The sequence below is a fragment of the Zosterops lateralis genome (genome assembly GCF_965231275.1).
Source record: "Zosterops lateralis genome assembly, chromosome: 19".
NCBI classification, from domain to species: Eukaryota; Metazoa; Chordata; class Aves; order Passeriformes; family Zosteropidae; genus Zosterops; species Zosterops lateralis.
Window position 1 is genome coordinate 2,655,547 of NC_139779.1, and position 22,151 is coordinate 2,677,697.

Here is a 22,151-nt window from a genome sequence, read left to right on the forward strand (position 1 = left end):
ATTATTATTATTATAATTATCATCATTATTATCATCCTTGTTTTAAGCAGAAAACACCATGGAAAATTAATAGTTTTTGGGATAGTTTTTTCACTCCTCCTGTTCCTGTCAGGTCTCTGTGCCCTCAGGTGAAATTTGGGACGAACCTGGAAAACCTAAAATCAAAACAGGCAAACCCCTTTAAACTTCAGTCAGACTGTTGTTGTTGTTTTTTGGTTTTTTTTATTTAAATACCACTACAGCATATAAAATTACACTTGGAACTGAGGAGGGAAAAAAAATACATACATTTTGATTATTTACATAATTTACATGGAGATGACAAACACACGCTGGGGAGGCAGATGGTGATGGGGGTGTTGGAGGAGGAATCCTGGAACACAAACATTCCCGTGGGGGAATTCCAGCCTTCCACACACACAGAACAACCAACTCCAGCGTGGAGCACAAAGGATTTGGCCTTGGAATTGCTTTGGCATGGCTAAAACCTGTCCTTCTTCTCTTATTCCCCTGCACAGTCACCCTCAGCATCCTTTTCTTTTTTTAATCTTACCCTGATGGCAGCTCAAGACACCTCTGCATTCATTTCTTCAAGTCTTTTTCATCTCTTTTTCTTTTTTTTTTTTTAATTAAAAACCACAAAACCATCTGAGCTGTATTCTTTAAAAACCCCATTTACGTGGCTCATTTTTACTATCAGTACTTTTTTTTTTTTTTAAGAAGCTTTTTAGACCAGTTCCAAACTCTCAGTGAAGGCTGGTTGATCTTTAAATTAAAGTCCCTGATCTCATGAACTGAAGCTTTGACCAATGGCTTGACACACAAATACATTTTTTGTCATTTTCTTAGAACTCGGTGTGATGGTGCAAGTTTTTGACATCACTTTTTCAAGTATTCCTTGGAGTACTTTATTCCAACTTGCTCTGCAAGGCTCTGGAACAGCAGCTCATTTATCTCAATCTCAAATTTTTCTCACTCGTCATTTTGCTGTTGGTCCAATAAAATAAATAATTCACTTTTTGGTGTTGTAAAACCCTTCCAGGTGTGTTGCTGTGTCACTTCAGGAGCTGAGCAAGCCTGAAAATCATCATTTTCCTGGAAATTGTTTACTGATTTCATCAGAAGTTTTCACTGGAAGCAACCAAATCCTATTGAAGGGATTTTCTTCTCAATGACTGAATGAAAAACACGGACTTTTTTTGCTCCAGCTCCTCAGTCCACTTTCACAGCTTTTTTTTTTCCAAATTTAGGCACCATAAAGAGAGGGAAAAGCTACAGGACAACTTCCCTGGAGTTTTTTTTCCCTAAATCCCACTGACACTCATGTTAATGATCTCAATGATGGTGTTTTCCACACACTGGCACAGCCGCACGTCGGGGTCCAGGCTTGCAGGTTCCCTGGAGCAGCTTTTGCTGGAGGAATCTTTACAGAGCCCTGAGAAATCATGTGGCTTCTCCTTCAGCTGCTGCAGACCTAGGAAAGGAAGCAGGAGAAGCAAAGTATACAAAAAATAAAGTATTGAGAATTGTTATTTTCCAGCCATAACACAAATACGGAGATTGCAAAGCTGAGCCAGCACCATCCCAGGCTTCCCCACAGGTTATTTCCAGAGACCCCACAACATTTCTGTCCCGTTTTCCAGAGACAACACAAGATTTCTGTCCCATTTCCCTGGGTCTGACCCTCTGGGGAGATTTCTCAGGTCCTGGACTTACGGGTGATGATGGGGTCAAAGTCTCTTGTCTGTGTAGCAACATCAGAGGCACAAACTTGTCCAATTTGGATCAGCAGGGACATGATGTCCTCGTAGAGGGGAGGAAAGGCTTGGCAGAAGGACACCAGGCAAGGTAAGGTGGGCATGAAAAACGTGTAACGCTTGGACTGGGTCAGAACTGCCAAGAAAAGGACAAAGAAATTATTATAAAATCCAAATCAAAGACTGTTGTTAATTTCACAAGAGCAATTAGACAGATGAAACTGCATTCAGCCTGGAGAAATCATCCTGGAGTTGTGTGGTACCTGTGAGCAGGGTCCCCATGACATTGATGGCCAAACGAGCCACACTGAGGGATTTGGGCAGGGCATACTGGATACACAGGTAGGACAGCAACTGGATGGCAAAGATCTGCCAAAGAGAGAAAAGCAATCAAGTTACAAGATGTTTTACAGCTTCTATCCAAAGCTCTTCACCAAACTTAACAGTGAGTAAATATTCTGTTTTACCATGAAGGAAATTGAAGCCAAAGAAGCCTTAGCAATAGTTATTATGATTATTTTTCTGCTGGCATTAAGAAAAATAACCCACACATATTTAACATTAATCAAAGTGTTTCCAAATCTCCCCCAGACACTATTGCTCCAACATTAATGATAAGCAATAATATAACACAAAATTTGCAACACAACTCTTGCAGGAGATATTTAGGGCTGATATATTCTAATTTTAACTTTAGTTGATCAGCACAAACTTAATACTAGAAAGGATTAAATAAGAGCAACCACGAAGTTGGTTTGATATAAAAATAGGGAAATTTTAGCCCAACAAATTCCAGTTCCCTTCAACGCCAGGCCTTTAATTTAAGGTGAAAGTGCTACAAATATTACCCGGATATCCCAGGCAAGTTAGAACAGGAGGTTTTCAGTGACTGTTTTATTCTCAGCCAGGATTTCATCAGGGTTAATACCCAGAGTGATCCTGCAGCCAGCTGAGTGCACAGTACCTGTTTTTCCAGTTCAGGCTGGGCAATGAGCTCAGGAATGAAATCCAGACAGATGTGCATGGATGGGATCCCAGCCACTGTCAGTGCCAGAAGTTCACATGGATAACCCTGGGGGATTAAGATGTGTCAATATGTCACAGGTGTGTTTTAAAATTTCTGCTTCAACTAAGATTTTAAATTACACCTGTGGTGATGCTTTGTTTCAGAATGAATGTATTTATAACTCCCTTTTGTTCAGAGTTTGCAGCAGGCCTGTAATGCCAAGGCAACAAGAGGCAGGCTGGGTACAAACCCAGGGTCTGAATCAGTTCTTTATCCTCAATATTCAGTGATTTATTTGCATGGAAGCTCCACCTCCACTCCCCAAAGGAAAGCAGACTGCAGTGACCTTTCCCTTCTGTGTCTTTCCCGTGTTCCAAATTTCACCATCAGCCCCAACTTGCTCATTTCACAACTGCCCCATAATGACTTTTTTATCACTTAATCAGTTCCAGGTCAAGGCAAATTAACTCCTTGTAAAGAGTCTGCCATCTGGCAGGGAGCAATTTAATATGCATTAAAAACACATTTATATTTTAAAATTTGCTGATCTTTCTCCTCTTCTTTTTTTTTTAAGGTGCTCAGCTGCTTTTGGAGCTCCTCCTTCCATTCTAAAGAGATAAACTGTGCCCTAACAAAAAGGAAAGATAAGGAGATGTTTACATTTGAAGGCAAATTAGTTTTGTATAATGGGAATATTAATTTAAAAACACAGCCAGAGGAGAAGTAACCCACAAAAGAAGTGGAACAAGTAATTACAAGATGATCAGGGCAGTTTTCCTTGGCATAGATGGACAAACTGAGAAGGGCAGAGGCACAAAGGAGGGGCCGAATGATGAGGAACAGGCAGAGTTTGGCTGCTCACCACAACCAAGAGACCAAGCACTGAAACAGGGAGAAGTGTGAGCTCTACAAAGGCTGTTCTCACTCCTGAGGAACACTCAGACAAAGCAGGACAGCTCAAGCAGGGCAAAGCAGACCTGGAAATGCACGAGTTTGACGATGTTGGGGTCGGCGATGTACATCTGGTGCAGCAGGCAGCAGATGAGGCACTGCACCTCCCGCAGGTTACACAGCAAACTCTGCTCTTCCTCCTCCTCCTCCTCCTCCTCCTCGGCCTCAGCATCTCCCTGAGGGCTGGGGGGGCTCTGCACTTCCCTCAGTAAATCAGCACTGCTGCTCTGGCCCTTCTCCTCCTCTGTAGGCAAGCAGATCTCCAGAAGGATCTGCACAGCAGCGCTGTCCTGGGGAGAAAAGCCACAGAAAGGTGCTTAAAAACCCCCAGTGAAATAAAACAAATCAAATACAAAATAAGGAGAATTTAAGGAATGGAAGATTGTCATGAGATTAAGATTTCTACCTGCAGATTTAAGTACAGAATGAAAATGACTCAGCTCAAGAAGCACAAATCCCATTCAAATCACATTTAAAATTCCCATTTTAAAAACTTCAACACTTTATCTCAATCACAATGCAGAGAAAAAAAAAAGGCTAAATCCAACAGCATATCATAATCACAGATGGAAAGAGTAAATTCAGTGGAATCTCATATTGCTTCAAAATAAATATCCAGTGGTCCCTCACAGCATCCAGAGCAGATAAAATATGCACAGGGCCATGTAATTCACAATATACATCACCCTGCTCATTTAAATATAAAACTTATAATTAACTCAAAAATCGTATTATAATGGGAACTCCCTATGTGACATTTTTCCAGACAGAGGGATGAAGAGATGTCTGTGGAACAGGATTACTCAAGAATTTCCATAATGTCAAGCTGAGGAAGTGAACCATCCTTCAGCCTCCCACTTTCCAGTGCTGGCTGCTTCTCTGAAACATCTTTCAGATGATCAGGCATGGCTCTGTCACATTTATTGATGTTTTGCTGCACCAAATCCAAGCACAGAAACAGCCTCTGGATCACACAAGCATCAAGGCAAAAGGGCTGGTGAGCAGAACTCCTCTGTTCTGACAGAACCACCACTATCAAAGCAGTAAATCAGTAAACAGTGCTTCAGACTAGCAAAAAGAAAATACTTAACCATCTGAATACAGAGGCAGTTTTCTTTTCCATGGTAACAGAAGTTGGTAAAAAGAAGAATTTAAAAAGCTTCACTTTTTAATTTCCTGTTTCTGTGTTTCTCTTTCTTTGCTGTTTTTTCCTCACATCATGGAATATCCATTTCTTCCCTCTTACCTGAGCAGCAAGCAAAGCATTTTTTAACTCTTCCCTTGTAACTTCTGGGGCCTCTGGACCCATTGCATTGTTTTGGGATGGCCTGATGTCCTGCTCTGCTGTTTCCTTCAGGTGAGCATTGAGGTAAGCTTTGGAAGCAAGAAGATACCCATTCAACATGTGCAAAATGATATCCATCAGAGGAGGACTCCTGGGGTGGGAACACAGCAAAACAAAGACATTTCAGTAACACGAACAAACTAAAAGCACTCCCAAAGGCTGCAGCACCACAGCTCCTGCTCTGGCATCACTGACATCTGGAGGAACCAATTTCCAAGTACTGCAAAGAAATTAAGCCAAACTGCCTCTGTCACATCCATCAGCAGCACCCACTGGCACAGACTTGCCCAAAAGGATGGAATAACCTGGATGGAATTGCCTGTAGGAATGACCTACAGGCACAAGAGCTGGAAGGATGTTACAGCTAAACCTCACCCAGCAGCACCAGTGGCAGCAGCCATTTCCAACAGGTTGAAAGTCTGTTTACCACAAATTCACACACCCAAATCCATGTGCAAATCCCAAAAATTTGAAAACAAAGCTGGGCAGGATAAAATGCTGAAATAGCAGGACCAGCTCCACAGTCCTCAGGTCGTGCTTAACCCAGATCCAACTGCCAAGCTCCTGTGATTGGTCTGAAAAGAAGTTCTGAAGTGCTGAAAGATTTTCGAAGTATTCTGTTGGACACCTTTAGGCATTCACTGTGTAGACACTCACCTGTAAACTCTCTGATCACACCTCAGCACAATCAGGGGATCAATCATCAGATCATTCTGGGTGTATTTCTGCTGCCTCACTGTTTTTGCTGAAGGTTGCAGGGCATTGACAGTCATCACCCACAACCTAAAATGAGAATATTTTTATGATTTAATAGAAAATTTGTATAAGAAAAGGGGTTCTCTAAGCATTTGGTCACTCAGTCATATTTTTCTAGGCCTATCAAGTAGCAAAAAACTCCATTTGCAGCCCTTGAAGTTAACCAAGGTGCAGTAAACTTACACTCCCTGGACTTGGAGCAGTTTTCACTGCAGTAGAGCATCCACTTGATTAAAAAAAGGCATTTTCTTACCAAAGTGAGTTCCTCAGTAATCACAAACAATGGACACTATAAAACCATACTCCTGTATTTTAAACTGAAGACTCCCTTTCTCCTAAGAACAAGAATCACCTTCCTTTTAAATGCAAAGGTTCAAAATGTCAACAAACTAAAAAAAAAATTGCAGCTCTGACAGATTCTATTCAGTCACAGCCTCCAATCCCCCAAATAAAGGCATTGTGCTATTATTTTTAAAAGAAAAAGTGGCCTCCCATCTACATGCACCAAGAAATCAAAGAGTATTTTGAGCCTTGATACCTTCTGGGCATGACAGTGTTCAGAACCATCCAGAGTTTATTGACAGCCTGCAGAATCCCCCGTGGGACTCCAGCTTCCAGCAAGAGATTCATGTTTGAGGTCAACACTTCTGCGTAGGGGATCAATTCTCCAGCTGAGAGAAGGGTCAAATGTTCCAGGATCTGCATCAGCTGGGTGTGATTCCCAGGCAGCATGGCAAAGGCTGTAAAACAGAAACAGGATCTTGGTAAAACTGGACTTTGAACATTGAAGCTTTGAAGCATTTTGGTTATCCAAATGCAGTACAATCACAGACTTCCAAATCTACTATATTCCAACCCATTTGGAAAGAATTGACTTGGAATGAAGTTCTTTACCTTCCTGGAGCTGTTTGGGGGAGTGGTTCTTGGCCATGTTGGTGAGGAGCATCCTCCTGAGCAGGGCGTCGGTGCCGGTGATCTGCTCCTCGCAGATCCAGTCGTCCACGATGCACAGGTGGGGGTAATTCGTGGCCAGGAGCCTCAGCAGGGCAGAGTGCAACCCTTGGGGACAGCAGGGACATTCACAGCTCAGCTCTGAGCAGCTGCATCTGTTACCTGAACACATCTGTGCCTTTTATTCCAACCCCCTGGGCTGACTCGCTGCCCAGCAGCTCAGTGAGGTGCACGAGCACAGCCTGATGCTCCAACTCCAACAGAGGGGAAAAGTTACCCTTTGGAAAGTAACTCCTAAACTCAGCCTGTAATAGTCAACATTCTCAGGTAATTCCCATCCTAAAACCTGCCCTAGGGAGGTAAGACCCACTCTAAAAGGAACTGTTTTCCTCACACTTTCCCAGTGACTTATCTCTGCAATCTCAGTAGCTACTCCTGATAGATTAAAAAAAAAAAAAAAAAAAAAAAAAAAAAAAAAAAAAAAAAAAAAGGAAAGCAAGCTAGGAAAACAGCAACAGCCACTGAGCTGAGAACCCTCAGCCTTCCTTTTCATGCACTTTAGACCCTCAGACATGTTTTTACCTCCCAGTTCCTGCTGCAGCCCCTGTGCCTGTCGGATGAGGTACTTGATTGGAATCTGATCCATCAGTGCTGAGGAGTAGGACTTGGGTTTTCTCTGCATTGCAGCTACAGGGAACAGGACAAAAACCACACGTAGCAGTTACAGCTAAAAACAAGTATTTTCCCCCAACTGGATCAATAAGGAAAATGTAAAGCACTTGTCTCTATATTATCCAGGTAAAATAGAGAAAATATTAAGTAACTGTAATTGAATTTATAGTATTTCAGGCTTCCTTGAATAACTTGAAGAAAATAAACCTGTGAATGCTGGAAGTTTTGCACCTTAAAAAGGGCTGGTAAAACCACACACCAGTTATCAGTACTCAATTTTCACTGAAACTTAATTTCATCAATAAAATACACAACAGTCTTTTAGTACTGATTTAAAGTCTCCATAGCACAGGTAAAGATGGGATCAATAAGTATTACCAACTATAAAATTGCCAGCTCAAAGAAAAGTGTGTGTACACGTTTTATGACATGTGAACAAAGAAAGATATCAAATAATTATGAAGTATTTTTTAATTGTTACTGCATTCCTTAGATGCTCATAAACATTTCTTGTAACTCAGTTTGGCCCTCTTTTAATCTGTAAAACAAATTACTCCACTCCAGACTTCTAGCAGGAACTTTATGTCCTGAATCCCTACAGCAACGTTTCATTTAATCCAAACCTCTAAAAGTTTTATGCTGTGCTTAAATCTGACAGAAGCATGAATTTTTCCCTTCTTTGCACCTAATTTCCTGTTAATCTGTTTCCCCTTGATGCTTTCTCATTTACCCAGGATCTTTGTGTTGGCCAGCAGTGCCTCTTCATAGGACAGGACGTAGTAGAGGACGAGCAGCTGTGTGGTGATGCTGAAGCGCTGCGTGGGACGAGGATTTTCTCCCTGCACAGAAAACCACACAAAAAGCTCAGGGGATTTGTGGGAAGAAAAGCTTGGATTTACCCACAAATATGATGAATATCTGAGTACCAAGATTCATTTCAAAACACATGACTATCAGTGGAAACAAAAAAGAGAAACAACACAAATACAAAATCCTGAACCACGTCCACATAAAGTAGAAGAAAGATTCAAACAAGGTGATTACCCCAGAGAGTCCTTGGAAAACATTGAGGATCTCCTGCTCTGTGACAGGCTGGTTGGTGGCCTCTGGGTTGGATTTAGATGCAGGAGTGAGGATGGAGTTAATGTAGACATCAATGAGGGGAAGCAGCTGAGGGTGCAGCGGGGTGGTGGTTTCACAGAGCTGCCGATAGATCCAGTCCTATGAGAGAACACCCCGTGACATGAGCAGCTGTACCTTGTCTGCAAGTACAGCCCCTCTGAATAAAGGAGGCTTTCACTTTGCAAAGTGTAACATCACTTCTAAATTGCTCAGAATTCAAGCACTTCTGAATTGCTCAGTTCATAAACTCTGTATCCTGGACCCTGATTCAAATTTGTCCTGGCTGGAAAATCATTCTGACTACGATTAAGCACAGATGGGGGAGAGTGACTTATTATTTTTAACTTCATTAAGCTGTGGTCTCTGGATTGCACAGCTAAAAATGGGCACCCTGTCTTAAAACACAGCTCATCTTTAAATAACATGGTAGGAAGGTACAAGATTCATCAAGAATTTTGCTCCTGTAAGTCAACCTCATTATCATCCAGAATTATGAACAGAAATAAAACAAAGCTTTACCTTGATGGATACTTTGTGCTTGGTGAAGGAACGACTCTTTAAGAGCTGGTAAATGCAGTGAATAGGTAAAAAGCCAGTGATGTTGGCACTGAGGTTGCCTGTCACAGGCACACGGACAGCATGGGCTGTAACCACCTGAAGGGAAGAGACAATGAACACAAAAACACCACTTAACACAAGGCACAAGGTGTCAAAGCCACACAGCCACAGCCCTGACCGGCATCTCTTCATTTCTGGGGAATACAAAGGGAAAGGAGGGAAAAAATCCCTAGGTTGAAAATACCTGTTCAGTGAAAATTTCCTGTGTGAAGATTGTCTTCATTCTGCTGAGCGAGCTGGGCTTAATAACAATCTGAAATTCAGGAGAAAATACTTGGAATTGCAAGTTCTGTCTCTCTTATAACTAAAGACTTCACATTTACTTTATAAACTGATAACTTTTAGCCTTTTAAATCTTGTCTGTTTTCCCGCTCAGTTTCCCAGTCAATTCACATCTGTATCAAATGTCAAACAGAAATATTTTCCAATGTCACAAGTTCATCACCCCATGTCTTCCTTGTCCTAAAAACTCCCTCCCCAGCTTTTACATCTGGTGAGACACTGTTTCACAACAGTGAATTGTTGGCAAATCTCCTTTGGCAATTCACTGAAATTAATTTTACATATATAGATATTTCTTTTAACTATTTAAAATAAAAACTTTGCAGCTCAATTTGGAAATTACTTCAGTTAGTCTTCTAAAAAGTTCATTTCTTGGAAATAATGATTTCAACAGGGCAGCACTTTTTGAAGATACTTTTATTATCACATTCCTCTGTATCAAGAGCTATGTACATTTTAATGTTCTTCCAGAGGAATTATTGCACATTTTTCAGTTTATATTTACTTCAGGTATATTAGCAAAACCAAAGTTCTTTATATCAAAAGTAAACTAAATACCAAAGTACCAAAATCCAGTAAAAAAGGTGATTTTAAGAGACAAATGTACAGGCTAGAAATAGTTTAGGATTTACCTTCATTCCCAAGGTGGAGCAGACCAAATCAATGATGGCACTGAGCTGGTTGCTGTGGAAATACATGGCCACCAAGAGGAGCATCTCTCCAAAGGAAGCAGACACACCAGAAATGCTGATGAAAACAAACAGGAAGAAATACAGGACGTAAGTAAATAGGACATAAATAAATGTGAGATTACCGGAATCACAAAAAGAAATCCAGCCTGCTCTCACCTTTCAAAGTAGGCTTCTTCCTTTATCATCCAACTGAGCCACATCACCATGAGTTGCTCCTGTTCTGGGGTGCTGCACAAAGAAAATCCATAATAGATTCTTTTCCCAGAAATCCAGTGCCAGTCTCATTTGCAGAAAAGCCAGTATTTGAGGAATCTTACACCAGGAGACTTTTTGTCACTTTCACTTTAGTATCCAACTGCTAAAGATAAGCAGTGATACCTGGCACAAAGGTCAGTCCAAGTGTCAGGCAACTTCCTTTTTGGAATGCACCCAACAGAAAGCTACACCCCTGAATTATCTGCACTGCTTCTCCCTAAGGGGTTTACCCATGAACTTGTTCCATGGAAAAGTGAACTAGTCAGGCCTACTTCAGTCTTTAAAACACTCACACCAAGCTCATGCTCACCTCTCAAAAGAGCTGCTACAAAACAAGAGTGAAATATCCATTCACTCACCGCAGAGTGAGACAAATCCCTTCCATCAACATAGAAAGGTTTTATAAAGAATTAAGAGAAAAAAACCAACTGTACAGCTCTGGGAAGAAGAGCATTGCCTTAATGGTGCTCAAACAGCTCTACCAAAGCTCCTCCTGTACTGAGAGTACCTGACCAGGGTGGAGAAGGCCAGGAGCATGCAGAAGGACAGGGACACGAAGCGGACACCGGCCGGGGTGGCGGGAGGGCGGCTCGTCATCAGCTGCAGGAGCTGCTCAGCTTCCTCATCCGTGGGCCTGGGCAGGACAGAGAACACAACAGAGCTGGGGATTTAACAAGGAAGAGATCTCCAGTCTCTCACAATGGTTAAAGGTTGAATTTTCCCTGTTGTTCAATCCATCAAGGTGGTAATTTGACATAAAAATCTCTGTTAAGAGACAACAGTGAGAAAACTTCCCCAGGATATAATCTTGCCTGTTAATACAAACTGCTTAAATTAAAACTAACAATGCATAAAGGTGGTACATTAGCACTCTCTAAAAAGTGAAAGCAAACGAATAAAAATTCAAAACCCATACAATGCATGTTGCTAGAACAGAAAACAGCTGATAACTTCACACACTTAGAGTTTAGAGTTCTCGAAACAAGCCTCCAGGAATGGTTTTGCAGAAACAGAGGGCTGAAATTGGTGAGTCCTGCCACAGGTTTTGAGGACACAGCAGCATTGAGACACAAGTGCCCAAAGCCCTCACCCTCTGCTGAAATGGGCAGCCATGAACAAGAGCCCAGAGCATGAGAAAGTTCCTTACTTGAGGCCAGCAATGCCCATGAGGGCACAGTAGAGCCTGAGCAGGGCACTGGCCTTCACCACGTGCTCCTCCTTCAGCCCAGAGTACACGGACACGTTGGGCTCAGTGTCAGCATCAGCCTCCTCCACAATGTGTGTGCTGCGCACCGTGGGCAGGATCCCCATCAGCTCCAGCAGCAGCTGCCTCCTCATCTGCCACAGCACTGAGCTGATGTTGTCTCTTTTTCTCTGTGGAAGAGGTTAAAAGATGAGAACAATGTTGAATTCAGTCCATCAAACGATGTATTGTATAAGTTTCCATAGTCAAAGGAAGAGGGTTATTTTTTTTAAATACAGTTTTCAGTTCCAAGCTTTAACTAAGTCACTGAAGCAAAACAAGATGCATCTTCCCATTGTGAACACTGAAGATGAATATATTTACCAGGTAGATATTACAAGGACATAATTCCCTGGTTTCCATGCCTAAAAACCTCTCAGGGGAACAACCAAATAGCTGCTGCCTTCAGGGACATGATTTATACAGCCCCATAAGGGACCTTGTAAAGGTTCCTCCAAGACATGCAACAGGATTTATGTGCATTCAGACAAATCTGCAGCACACATCCAGAAGAGTAACATCAAGCTATAAAAATATTTCTTTAAAAGCAGAATCCTCAAAGATGTTCCTACCTGTTGGCCATTTCGGATGAAAGTTCCAAACCACGTCCGAACCTTTGCATTTGTCCCAAGCAGCAAACCACTCACAAAACACACCAGGTCACTCACTCCATCATCTGAGGATTCATTCTTGGTGTGATCCAAGGTCAAAGCCACACCAAGACCCGGCAGGTGACACTCTTCCACCTGGATAAAAACCACTCAGGCTCAGTCATCTTTGTTGGGTTTGAAGCTTCAGGAAGGTTCTTAGTTATGATTTTCATGAGAGACTCACCACCATGCCCCGGACCCTCAGGGCTTGGGAAGGGTTCATCTTGCACAGGTGCCGAAGGGCTTCAGTTCTGCGCCGGCCGCCGACGCTCTCCTCGTCCTGCCGCTCGCCGTTCTTGATCAAACCCCTGCAGACTGAAGATCCAACAGCAGCCCTGAGGAAACCTGCCCTGCCCCACACTAATGATCACCTCAGCAGGTGTCCCAGTGGAAAGGACAAGAGGTTCTTAGCCCCCAGCCAGTCCCTGCCCAGTCAGACTGTCCCCTTTGTAACAGTGACCTGTCACCAGACAGGCATGGAAGAACCACACTCACACTGTCCAGTTGTGTGAGCAGAAAGAAGGAAGTTTATTTTTGGGATTAGGGTTTAAATAGCGTTTGGAACTTCATCAGCAGTTGGGTCATGAGGCTGACACCTCTCTGACCCCACTGGTCAAGTTAGAAGTCCGTCAATTTGTCCTTCCCCCAGGAAAAAATGCAGTTTTCCCAAACATCACTCTTTCTTTATGTTACATGAACTCAAGTACAGGAATGCAAAAAATCAGAAAACTGAAAAAATCAGAGCAACAATGATCTACAGATGAAAAGCTGTTGACACACACACAGCGAGCCTGGCCTGCAATCAGGCTGCATAAAAAGGGAATCAACACGCTCAGGTGGCAGCAGCCAGCAGTTCAAACCTGTATAACTGGTGATTTAGCCCAGAATTAACCAGTCTGCTGGAAATCATTTCAAAAGCTGGAGAAGCAGCTGGGACTCACCCTCGTTGAAGCTGTCAGGGACATTGGCCACCAGCAGGCAAAGGAACCAGGCTCCGTTCTTAACGTGCAGCAGAGCTTCAGCCACATCCACTATTGGCAACAGTGATGGCAGCTCTGGATGGAAAAAGGGTGTTAAAAGCCATAGTGTTTCACTGGGAAAACTCTGTTTCAAACAGCTCCCAAAGCTGTTTTGTTATGTTTGGGAAAGGTCAGAAAACACCATAAATACAGAAATACCACACCTGCTTGCAAAATGCAGAGAACATCTGCTGCCTCCTCCAGGTAAACAGGACTCTCGAAGAGCTCAGAAGATTTGAGGAAAAACTCACCATTTGATTCTGACACCTGCAAGGCAACACTTATCATCAGTGAACAGGTTTTGTGAAGCAATTTGTCTAAATGGCCTTTAAATTCAGCACGTTCAATAGATTAAAAACTGCCAAAACCATAAAGCTATCAACACAGAACAAGCAGGAAAAGTTTGTAGAATAAGAAATATTTACTGCTGGAAAAACTTCAACACAGATGGCATCATTGCTTCTTTTCAGAAGAAAGAAAAACAATCCACTGACATGATAAATTTACACAAGGAAAATAAAATATTCGGTGAGCAAGGAAGTGGGGGAAGAGAAATATGATTGCTAATACCATCCTGTAATAGGAGTAAAGAATGGGAGAAAGTTAATTTCCAAATTATTGCTGCACTGATAGGTCACCAAATCACATTATGTTTGAGTACAGCATATTATAGAGTCAGGAAAGACTTCCCCTAGAAAGTCACAAAGAGTTTAAGCACAAGCCACTGCTCAATCAGACTGAGACTTTGAATCTTGATAAACCAGGTAAGGACTGGAGAAGAATGCTCAGTACTCCAGAAACAGAATCAATGCACCAGCCAGTCCAGAGGGCAACCTAAAACCACACAAATATCCTCCCGGGGGAAAATTCACCTTGTTCATAATGGCCAGCAACTCGCTCAGCACCAGCCGGAGCCGCCGGGGAGAGTCACTGTGCTCAAACTCCAGCGTGAGCCCGTGCTGCAGCTGTGACACCAGGATGCTTTCTCCGCTGCCACCTCCCAGCTTGTGCCTGGCACACAATCCAAAACAATGAGTGTTAAAGGTTTGTGCAAGGACAGAAAGGATTCTGGTTAAAGGAAGGCAGCGGTTCTCTAGGGATCTCTGCTATCCTGCCAAAGATCTGTAAAGGGTTGTAACTGCAGTACAAGAACGCTAGTTCGGTACATTACAAAAATTTCAAGTGTTTCTATTCCCCAGCAGCACAAACAGCCAGGAAAGCGCATCCACCTGAGCTGTGCCCACATCCCACAGAGCCATCCCTGCCCATTCCCTGCCCGGGCAGCTCCCCAGGACATCCCACAGAGCCATCCCAGCCCATTCCCTGCCGGGGCAGCTCCCCCGGGACATCCCACATCTCCATCCCTGCCCTTCCCTGCCGGGGCAGCTCCCCAGGACATCCCACATCCCACAGAGCCATCCCAGCCCTTCCCTGCCGGGGCAGCTCCCCCAGGACATCCCACAGAGCCATCCCAGCCCATTCCCTGCCGGGGCAGCTCCCCCAGGACATCCCACAGAGCCATCCCAGCCCTTCCCTGCCGGGGCAGCTCCCCCAGGACATCCCACATCCCACAGAGCCATCCCAGCCCATTCCCTGCCGGGGCAGCTCCCCCAGGACATCCCACACCCGCCTGCGAGCACGGAACAGACCCCCAGGACACACAGCTAAACCCCAGGGCTTTCCTAGGAGATTATGGAGCGACACAAGTGCCCGGGTCCGTCCGGCACTCCAAAGGGAACAGCTGGAGCAGCCACACAGCGCTTCCGCCACACATCCCCGTCTCCTCCGCCTTACCGGAGCTGCTGCTCCTTGCTGGCGTCCTGCTCCAGCGCGTGGAAGTCCACGGACAGCAGCGCCACGATGGAATTGACCGCCTCGACCCCCGAGAGCAGCCTCAGGATCAGCTTCTTGTCCTGCGCCCAGCTCTGGCTCTGGTCGGCGGGCGCGCACAGCGCCATGCGCACGAGGCAGGGCAGCAGCAGCCGCAGCTCGGGGTCGCTGAGCGCGGCCAGGCGCACCACGTCCACCTTCTGCATGGCCTCGAAGGCGTAGGGGCTGACGAACTGCAGCGCCGAGCACTCGGACATGGCGGCGGCAGCGGCTCCCTCACGGCCCCGCGCCCACCCGCCGCCGCCGCCACTACCGGAGGAAGCGGGAAGTGACGTCACGGGGCGGGGCAAAGGGCGGGAAGGGCTGAGGGGAGGAAAGGGAGAGGCGGGAAAAGCTGAGGGGCGGCCAAGGCTGAGGGGCACCGCCCCCTCAATAAACCCACACCACAATCAAGGCTTCATGAATAATTTATTCCATCTGAATTTTTTTCTTTTTTTAAAAAGTATAAACCTTTTTTTTTTTTTTTTTTTTTTTTTTAACTTTCTTCATTTCCTCGATCACGATTTGTACAACTCAGTGTTTATGGCGTTCGGTAAGAAATAGTGTTTTGTTCCTTAAATCGCTTTTTTTAGTTTCTGTGTTTTGTCATGATAAATAGGACGACGGCGGCGGCTCGGCTGAGGGCACAGGGCGGCTCCCTGACCTGTCCAGCCGTGCCAGAGTGGAACTGAAGCAGCTCCTGGACCTGCCCGGCAGTGCCAGAGAGGCGTTGGAGCAGCTCCCTGGTGTGTGTGTCCAGCTGAGGTGTTGGAATGGCTTCTCAGTGTGCCCAGCCATGGCACAGCAGGATGTGGGAGCAGCGCCATGGTGTGTCCAGCTCTGCCATCAAGGTGTTGGAGCAGCGCCATGGTGTGTCTAGCTGTGCCATCGAGGTGTGGGAGCAGCTCCATTGCATGTCCAGCCGTGCCTTTGGGGTCGAGCAGTTCCATGGTGTGTCCAGCCATGGCAGCAGGATGTGGGAGCAGCTCCAGGGTGTGTCTGGCTGTGCCATCAAGGTGCTGGAGCAGCTCCATGGTGTGTCCAGCCATGGCAGCAAGGTGTGGGGCAACGCTCTGGTATGTCCAGCTGTGCCATCGAGGTGTGAAGCAGCTCCCTGGCATGTCCAGCCGTGCCGTCAAGGTGTTGGAGTGGCTCCCTGGTGTGTCCAGCTGTGCTTGCAGGGTGTGGAGCAACTCCATAGTGTGTCCAGGTGTGCTGTCAAAGTGTTCGAGCAGCTCCCTGGTGTGTCCAGCCATGCCATGGAGATGTTGAAGCAGCTCCGTTGCATGTCCAGCTGTGCCACCAAGATGTTGGAGCAGCTCCATGGTGTGTTCAGGTGTGCCATTGAGGTGTTGGAGCAGCTCCCCGTGTGTCCAGCTGTGCCCAGGGGTGCCATGTCCAGTCACGAGGCCACAGGCTGCGCCGTCCCAAGCCAGCGCTAGGCAAGGTCCTCACGTCCAGTTGACTCGGAAAAACCTAAAGCTCCATGAGTAGCATCCTGAAAAAGTGACCCTGAGGATTGTGGTAGGTCCCAAATCCAGTTTTTACTGTAAATTAAGCTTTACTCCACTGAAAATAAAAAGTACACCCACAAATAATAATTAAAAAAAACCTTTAAGTACAAAGCATAGTCCTGGGCCCTTTACTTTAAAAAAAAAATAAAAAATAAAATAAAACAAACAAAACCACCTTCCCATCTGGAGGTTGCAAGACAATAATGTTGTACAGTGTCACCCCATTAATGAATTCTCCAAAGAAACCCAGATCAGAACAAGGTTGATGCAGTATTACTATCCCAACAGACTGATATGTGGTGCCATAACTGTTGTGCAGCAAATTATATGGTGCAATAGCTTTTTTTTTTTTTAATGTTTTACTCTTATTCTTGAAAGCTTTAAAATAATGCAACATAATATGTTGATATTACAGTATTAACGAATAGTGCTTGATTAAAGACATCGGCAAGTCTTCATAGCAACACACAAAGTTAAAATTACCATCAGAGGTAAATATAGAAATACAATAATCTGCGCCATAACTGACAGCTAAGTAAGAACATAGCTGAGGATTTAAATATAAATCCATTTATCTTTAATTATTTCAGAGAATGTTAGAAAGATCTAAATGTTACAGCTACTTTTAAAATGTGAGGGTTGTTACAAGTACAGCTGGTGGCCTTGCTGGTCTTCTTAGCAACTGGATTTTCACAAACCTGATTCAAATAGTAGCGAGTCAAGGGTGACTAAAAAGCTTAAATGCAGTAATAGCTGGGTTAAAATATGTATTTTTAATTGGACAGGAAGGATCTCAGCTTCTTCTTTCATTGGAAGAGATAAACCTCCACAGCTGCTTAAAGCACTGACAGGAACAACATTTTCTTGCAAGGCCATTTTGAAACGCTGTAGCTGAAATGTTCAACTATTTAAGCTTGTACTTGCTAAACAACCTCGACTTTTGGATTGTGACAATTTCATTTATAAACCAGCTATTATGTGCAGTTAAAATAGTTAAATGAAAGTTGCTAACAGAAAAAGTAAGCCCAATATAGTAGTTGGCTCCGTGGTGCTGGCAGGTTTGATATGTACAATGCCGGCTGTGACTCCAGAAATGGCCCTTTTAATCTTTGATAGTGGTTATAATATTATAATTTAATTGTATTTGATGGAGGGGAGGAGTGGGAAACTGGCAGCTTTCACAGTAGGAGTTTCACAGGGAAGGCTGGTCCAGGTAACAGAATACAGTGACACCAACGTCGAGGCAGCAGCTGATTCACTTACCTTTAGGAATACAAGTCAGATTGAACACAAAACAAAGCCACACCAAAACCCAGCCCTTGGAACTTGGGTAACTGAGCCAGGGTTAGAAATGACCACTCAGCGACAAAGCTCAAATAAAAAATAAAAAAAAAAAGGACATACACTTTGAAAATTCCAGTTTTAGGAGCACTTTTCCACTTCTAAAAAGCCAACCAAATGAGAAAAACCTTCTGTAAGACAATAATGTGCCGTTTAATCTGCGGTGCGTTACCGAGATAAAGTCATGGACAGACCCAGTTTTTAACTCTATTTATCAAAATATGCTAACTTCTGATTGCACTCATGTTGTTCTGAAGAAATGACTGAAAATTCTCATCACCAATTGTACAGCTTCTTTATACAAAACCAAAAAAAAGTTGCTAATATTGTATGTACACGATTCAGTGAGACTGTTCATACGTAAAAAAAAAAAAAAAAAAATCACCTCAGGCAGGCCTTTTGCATTTACGAAACAAGATTTTCATCAGCACAGTAAGTTTGGTAAATGCAAGCAAATTCTTCCTTGGAGAGGGTTAACAGCAGGTGCACAAATGGATCTTAAAACTTGCTCCTTTTACAGGTTTAAATCAGTGAGACAGACAATATTAAGACCCAGGACTTGGGTAATGGTGACAGGCTCCCGGGAGCGCTGCAGGAGTTCAGTTTTTCATCTGGCAGTCAGATAAGGAACAACCCAGAAAAAGCATCTGCAGCTGCTCTTCAGCACCCGTAGGGGCTATTTTAGAGCAGCACCAGACATTTGGCATGTGCTAGGAAAAAAGGAAGGAAACTACTGAGGAAAAAATGGTGACTGTAGATAGAGGGAGACATTCTGGAAAGCCTTGTGGTTTTGTCAGTCCCTTCCTTGGGGAGGGCAAAGCCTCCTTGGCACATGCCCCAGCCAGAGCCTGAAAATGGGATAAGGGGAAGGCCACACACTGATACTTGGGACCTTCACCACAGTACCAAAAATTACATGGAAAAGGAAAATGTTCAGGGTTTCGTGCTGTTGTTTTGTTTTTTTTTTTACTAGTGGAATAAAATCTGAATACCAGAATTCACTGAGAATCTATATACACCACATTTTAGTTAAACACACACCAATCTTAAAGTCAAGATTGACTATTTTTGCATTTGTAAAATGGCTAGAGCTGGGCTAAATTTCAGCCTGGCAGGAGACTTTGGATAAGGTCAGAGTTTTCTGTGTGTTCTGCCTCAGATTGGCATTTTATCACAAAAGTGGAAGCAAACAATGCAGTGAGCACAGTGCCAAGAATATCCAGGGAGCAACAATGCACAAGAGATATTCTTGTGATATTAAAACTTGTGTCCTGGAAGTGGATCTGAGAATCTAGCCACAGCCCTGAACCATAACACAAACTTCAGTTGAAGAGTTTATTCATGTTATTCTCACTACAAGTTAAACCACCTACAATATCACTTATATATTGCCATTGTTACTCTGTAAAGGTGTGATATAAAATGCTGTAAGACCCGGTACCTTTTCAATTTATATAAACACAGTGAACTTCATTACTGTACATGTACTCTGCAACTACAGCTTAGCTGTAAATCCCCCACACACAATGGTATGGACATTAACCCCTCTATCCCCATTAAACTGTACATCAAGACAATACAAATTTACTGTCCCCACCCACCCCTTACAAAAAAATAATACTCTAAAAGCAACCTACTGCAACTTTTAATTAAGACGATTACATATATTTTAGACCAATTGCTTTAAAGCAAGAAGGCAGTATAAACCTTCTAGGAAAATTTTTATAAAAGAGGTTAAGAAATATAAGACAATTTATACATTTAAAAACTTACAATAAATAAGAGATGCAGGCATTTTTGAATACTAAGTACTATAATCCAATACAAGAACATCTTGATGTTCTGAAGCCATAGGTTGAAACTTAATTGTTCCTCATGTTTCTTCTCATCTCCATGCTTTTAAGATTCATTAACCATGACTGGGTACTATGGCTCATTACTCTTCACAAATACTGTGGCTGGGGAAAAATGGTTAATTTTGCTACTAAAAATGTTATAATACACTTTTCTGATCATCGTTCTGAAGCGTCCCCCATAGTCAGTGACTCAAAGACAGCCGGGCGATGGGTGCCCCTCTCACAAGTCAAAACAATATTTGCTGGAAGTAACAAGATTCATACCCCATCACAAACAACTCGCACTGAGAAGAATTATAACTTAGTCCTGCAGTGAAATATCCCTTTTCGTCATTTTTGTCTTGCAAAATTCAGATGAAGATCACAGCATATTCATGATAAAGTTATACAACTGATTCAGCACCACAAAATGAATTGGGAGACATGAGCGTCTGTCCTGGGTTGCAGGATCACAGGTTAGCCAGGAGAGTGCATTGTACTGTTCCAGAACAAACCTGAAAAACAAACAGCCTTCTGTCAGGCCAACACATTTTCTCACCAGGATTTTACAGCCCTGATTTACTATAATCCAGCTTCTTTGGCATCAAAAACATAAAGTAGGTTTGCCAACATTCAGAAATAATATGTCTTCCAAATTATTAGAGCAGTTCAGAGCTAAACTTGCTTTTGCTGGAAAACTATCATTGTAATAGTCTATTCTTAATTCATACTAAGAGGTTCACATTAAAGAAAAGGAAAAATAATCTGATGTTTTCTCAATTAGCATCCCATGTTTACATAGGTCTGGGCTCCTGTCCTTCAGCACTTCAGATTTTCCACAAGAGTGCTGTGCAATATTCTGGCTTAAATATCTCTGTCTTTTCTGCTAGACCTCAAACTCCCTTCTAGTTTGAGGAATTAGTTGTTTTTCAAACGTTTTCAAAGGCTGAATGTTAAAGAAGGGCTTAGAGATGTTTGGTTTTAACTCCACTGCTCTGTGACAATCACTTAAAGCACAGCAATTTATCTGCACTAAGGCTATCAGCTGCACAAAGAAAAAAAAAACCTAACAGCAGGAAAAACAAACCTGCAGCAGCATTAAAAATTAAATACACAACATTTTTGCAAGTGATCAATGATCAATACCTGAGCACATCAGAAGTTTGATTAGAATCAAGTGGATGGGAGTGTTTACTGTGGAGTAGCTCGTCTGATTGCACTGAAGGCACGTGGAGGTGCAAAGAGGCCTGAGGAAGGAAGGAGGAAGCCAGAAGTTACGGCCTGATCAACACCACCACATTTCCTCCCCCCATGTTGTTGTAGCTTGCAGTCACTTTCTCTGTCTGACACACAAGCCAAAACAAATCTTATCCTTAGGCCATCAACGAGTTCAGGATATTTATCAGAATATTTATTTATCAGAATATTTATGTTCTCTCACACAGATCTCTGCTAAAAGCACAGTGCTAGTATTGTAATATATATTAGGGAATTTTTAATTCCTTTTCTACATTTAATGATTATTAAAAAAGCAACTCAGGTGGCCCAAGATGTCTAATAACACTTGGAAGTTCAGTTGCTTTCTATAGGCCTGGTCTATTTATATTTCATATATAGAGCTGCTCAGTGTAAATAATAAATCCTCTCTTCAAAATAATATCCTATGCCAAAGCCACAGCTGAGCTCAGGCCAAGAGGAACTGCTAATCCAGACACAAACAAGGCTGGAGAAGATATCTCTGGATCATCAGAAAACAAAGCACAGTATTAGAGATGCTGATTTGTTAATACAGAAAGTTTCTCTGTAAACCAATGTACGGCCTTTATTGTGCCAAGTGTGTCTTGATTGTGCCATAAGGAGATAAGGGGCTCAGACAACACCCAGACAGATGATACAATGGCTATAACTTGGCAAACCTAACGTGGAAAAAACCAGCTTTTATGCTTTGTGCAATACAGAGAGAGATGAATTTATTCCTTATTTCACCCAGGGTAACTGAGTTATTACACTGTATTTGTGTGCCTCCCTCTCCACCACCAGTCCCCACAGGAGTCCAGCCTTAGCCAGAGCTCTGTCCAGGAACTCGACCTGTTCTTATAAAATCCTGGAGCATAAAGCCAGGAGAAGAAAGACTCCAGACTGCCAGGAAGAAACCAGGAGCAAGGCAGAACCTTCCAAACAACCACATCTCAAAAACTGAACACCTGAAGCAAAACCAGAGCTCTCCCCAGAGACAAGCATTGACTTTGGTTTAACCAGAACAGTTTTCACCC

The 22,151-nt window shown here is 43.3% G+C and overlaps 2 protein-coding genes across 2 annotated transcripts in view; both read right to left on the reverse strand.

Moving 5' to 3' along the window:
• Positions 1-187: 187 nt before the first annotated feature.
• On the reverse strand, positions 188-16,078 carry INTS2 (integrator complex subunit 2). Its single transcript, XM_083875128.1, has 24 exons — positions 15,114-16,078; positions 14,192-14,330; positions 13,484-13,586; positions 13,242-13,355; positions 12,485-12,615; positions 12,223-12,396; positions 11,555-11,781; positions 10,916-11,041; positions 10,309-10,380; positions 10,093-10,207; positions 9,363-9,431; positions 9,080-9,214; positions 8,483-8,659; positions 8,169-8,277; positions 7,349-7,453; positions 6,710-6,874; positions 6,354-6,555; positions 5,717-5,842; positions 4,961-5,150; positions 3,741-4,004; positions 2,722-2,829; positions 2,021-2,126; positions 1,717-1,893; positions 188-1,474 (listed from the first exon to the last, which is right to left on the reverse strand). Exons 1-24 carry the CDS (start codon positions 15,404-15,406, stop codon positions 1,305-1,307), a joined length of 3,597 nt encoding a protein of 1,198 aa, XP_083731254.1. The 5' UTR covers positions 15,407-16,078; the 3' UTR covers positions 188-1,304.
• Positions 16,079-16,194: 116 nt separating this feature from the next.
• The window catches only part of MED13 (mediator complex subunit 13), a 54,029-nt gene continuing 48,072 nt past the window's right edge, over positions 16,195-22,151 (reverse strand). Inside the window, exons 29-30 of the mRNA XM_083875127.1 lie at positions 21,025-21,125; positions 16,195-20,393 (exon numbers count right to left, since the gene is read on the reverse strand). Of these exons, the coding sequence (XP_083731253.1) occupies positions 20,261-20,393; positions 21,025-21,125 (234 nt within the window). The 3' untranslated portion in view covers positions 16,195-20,260. The remainder of the gene's footprint in view (positions 20,394-21,024; positions 21,126-22,151) is intronic.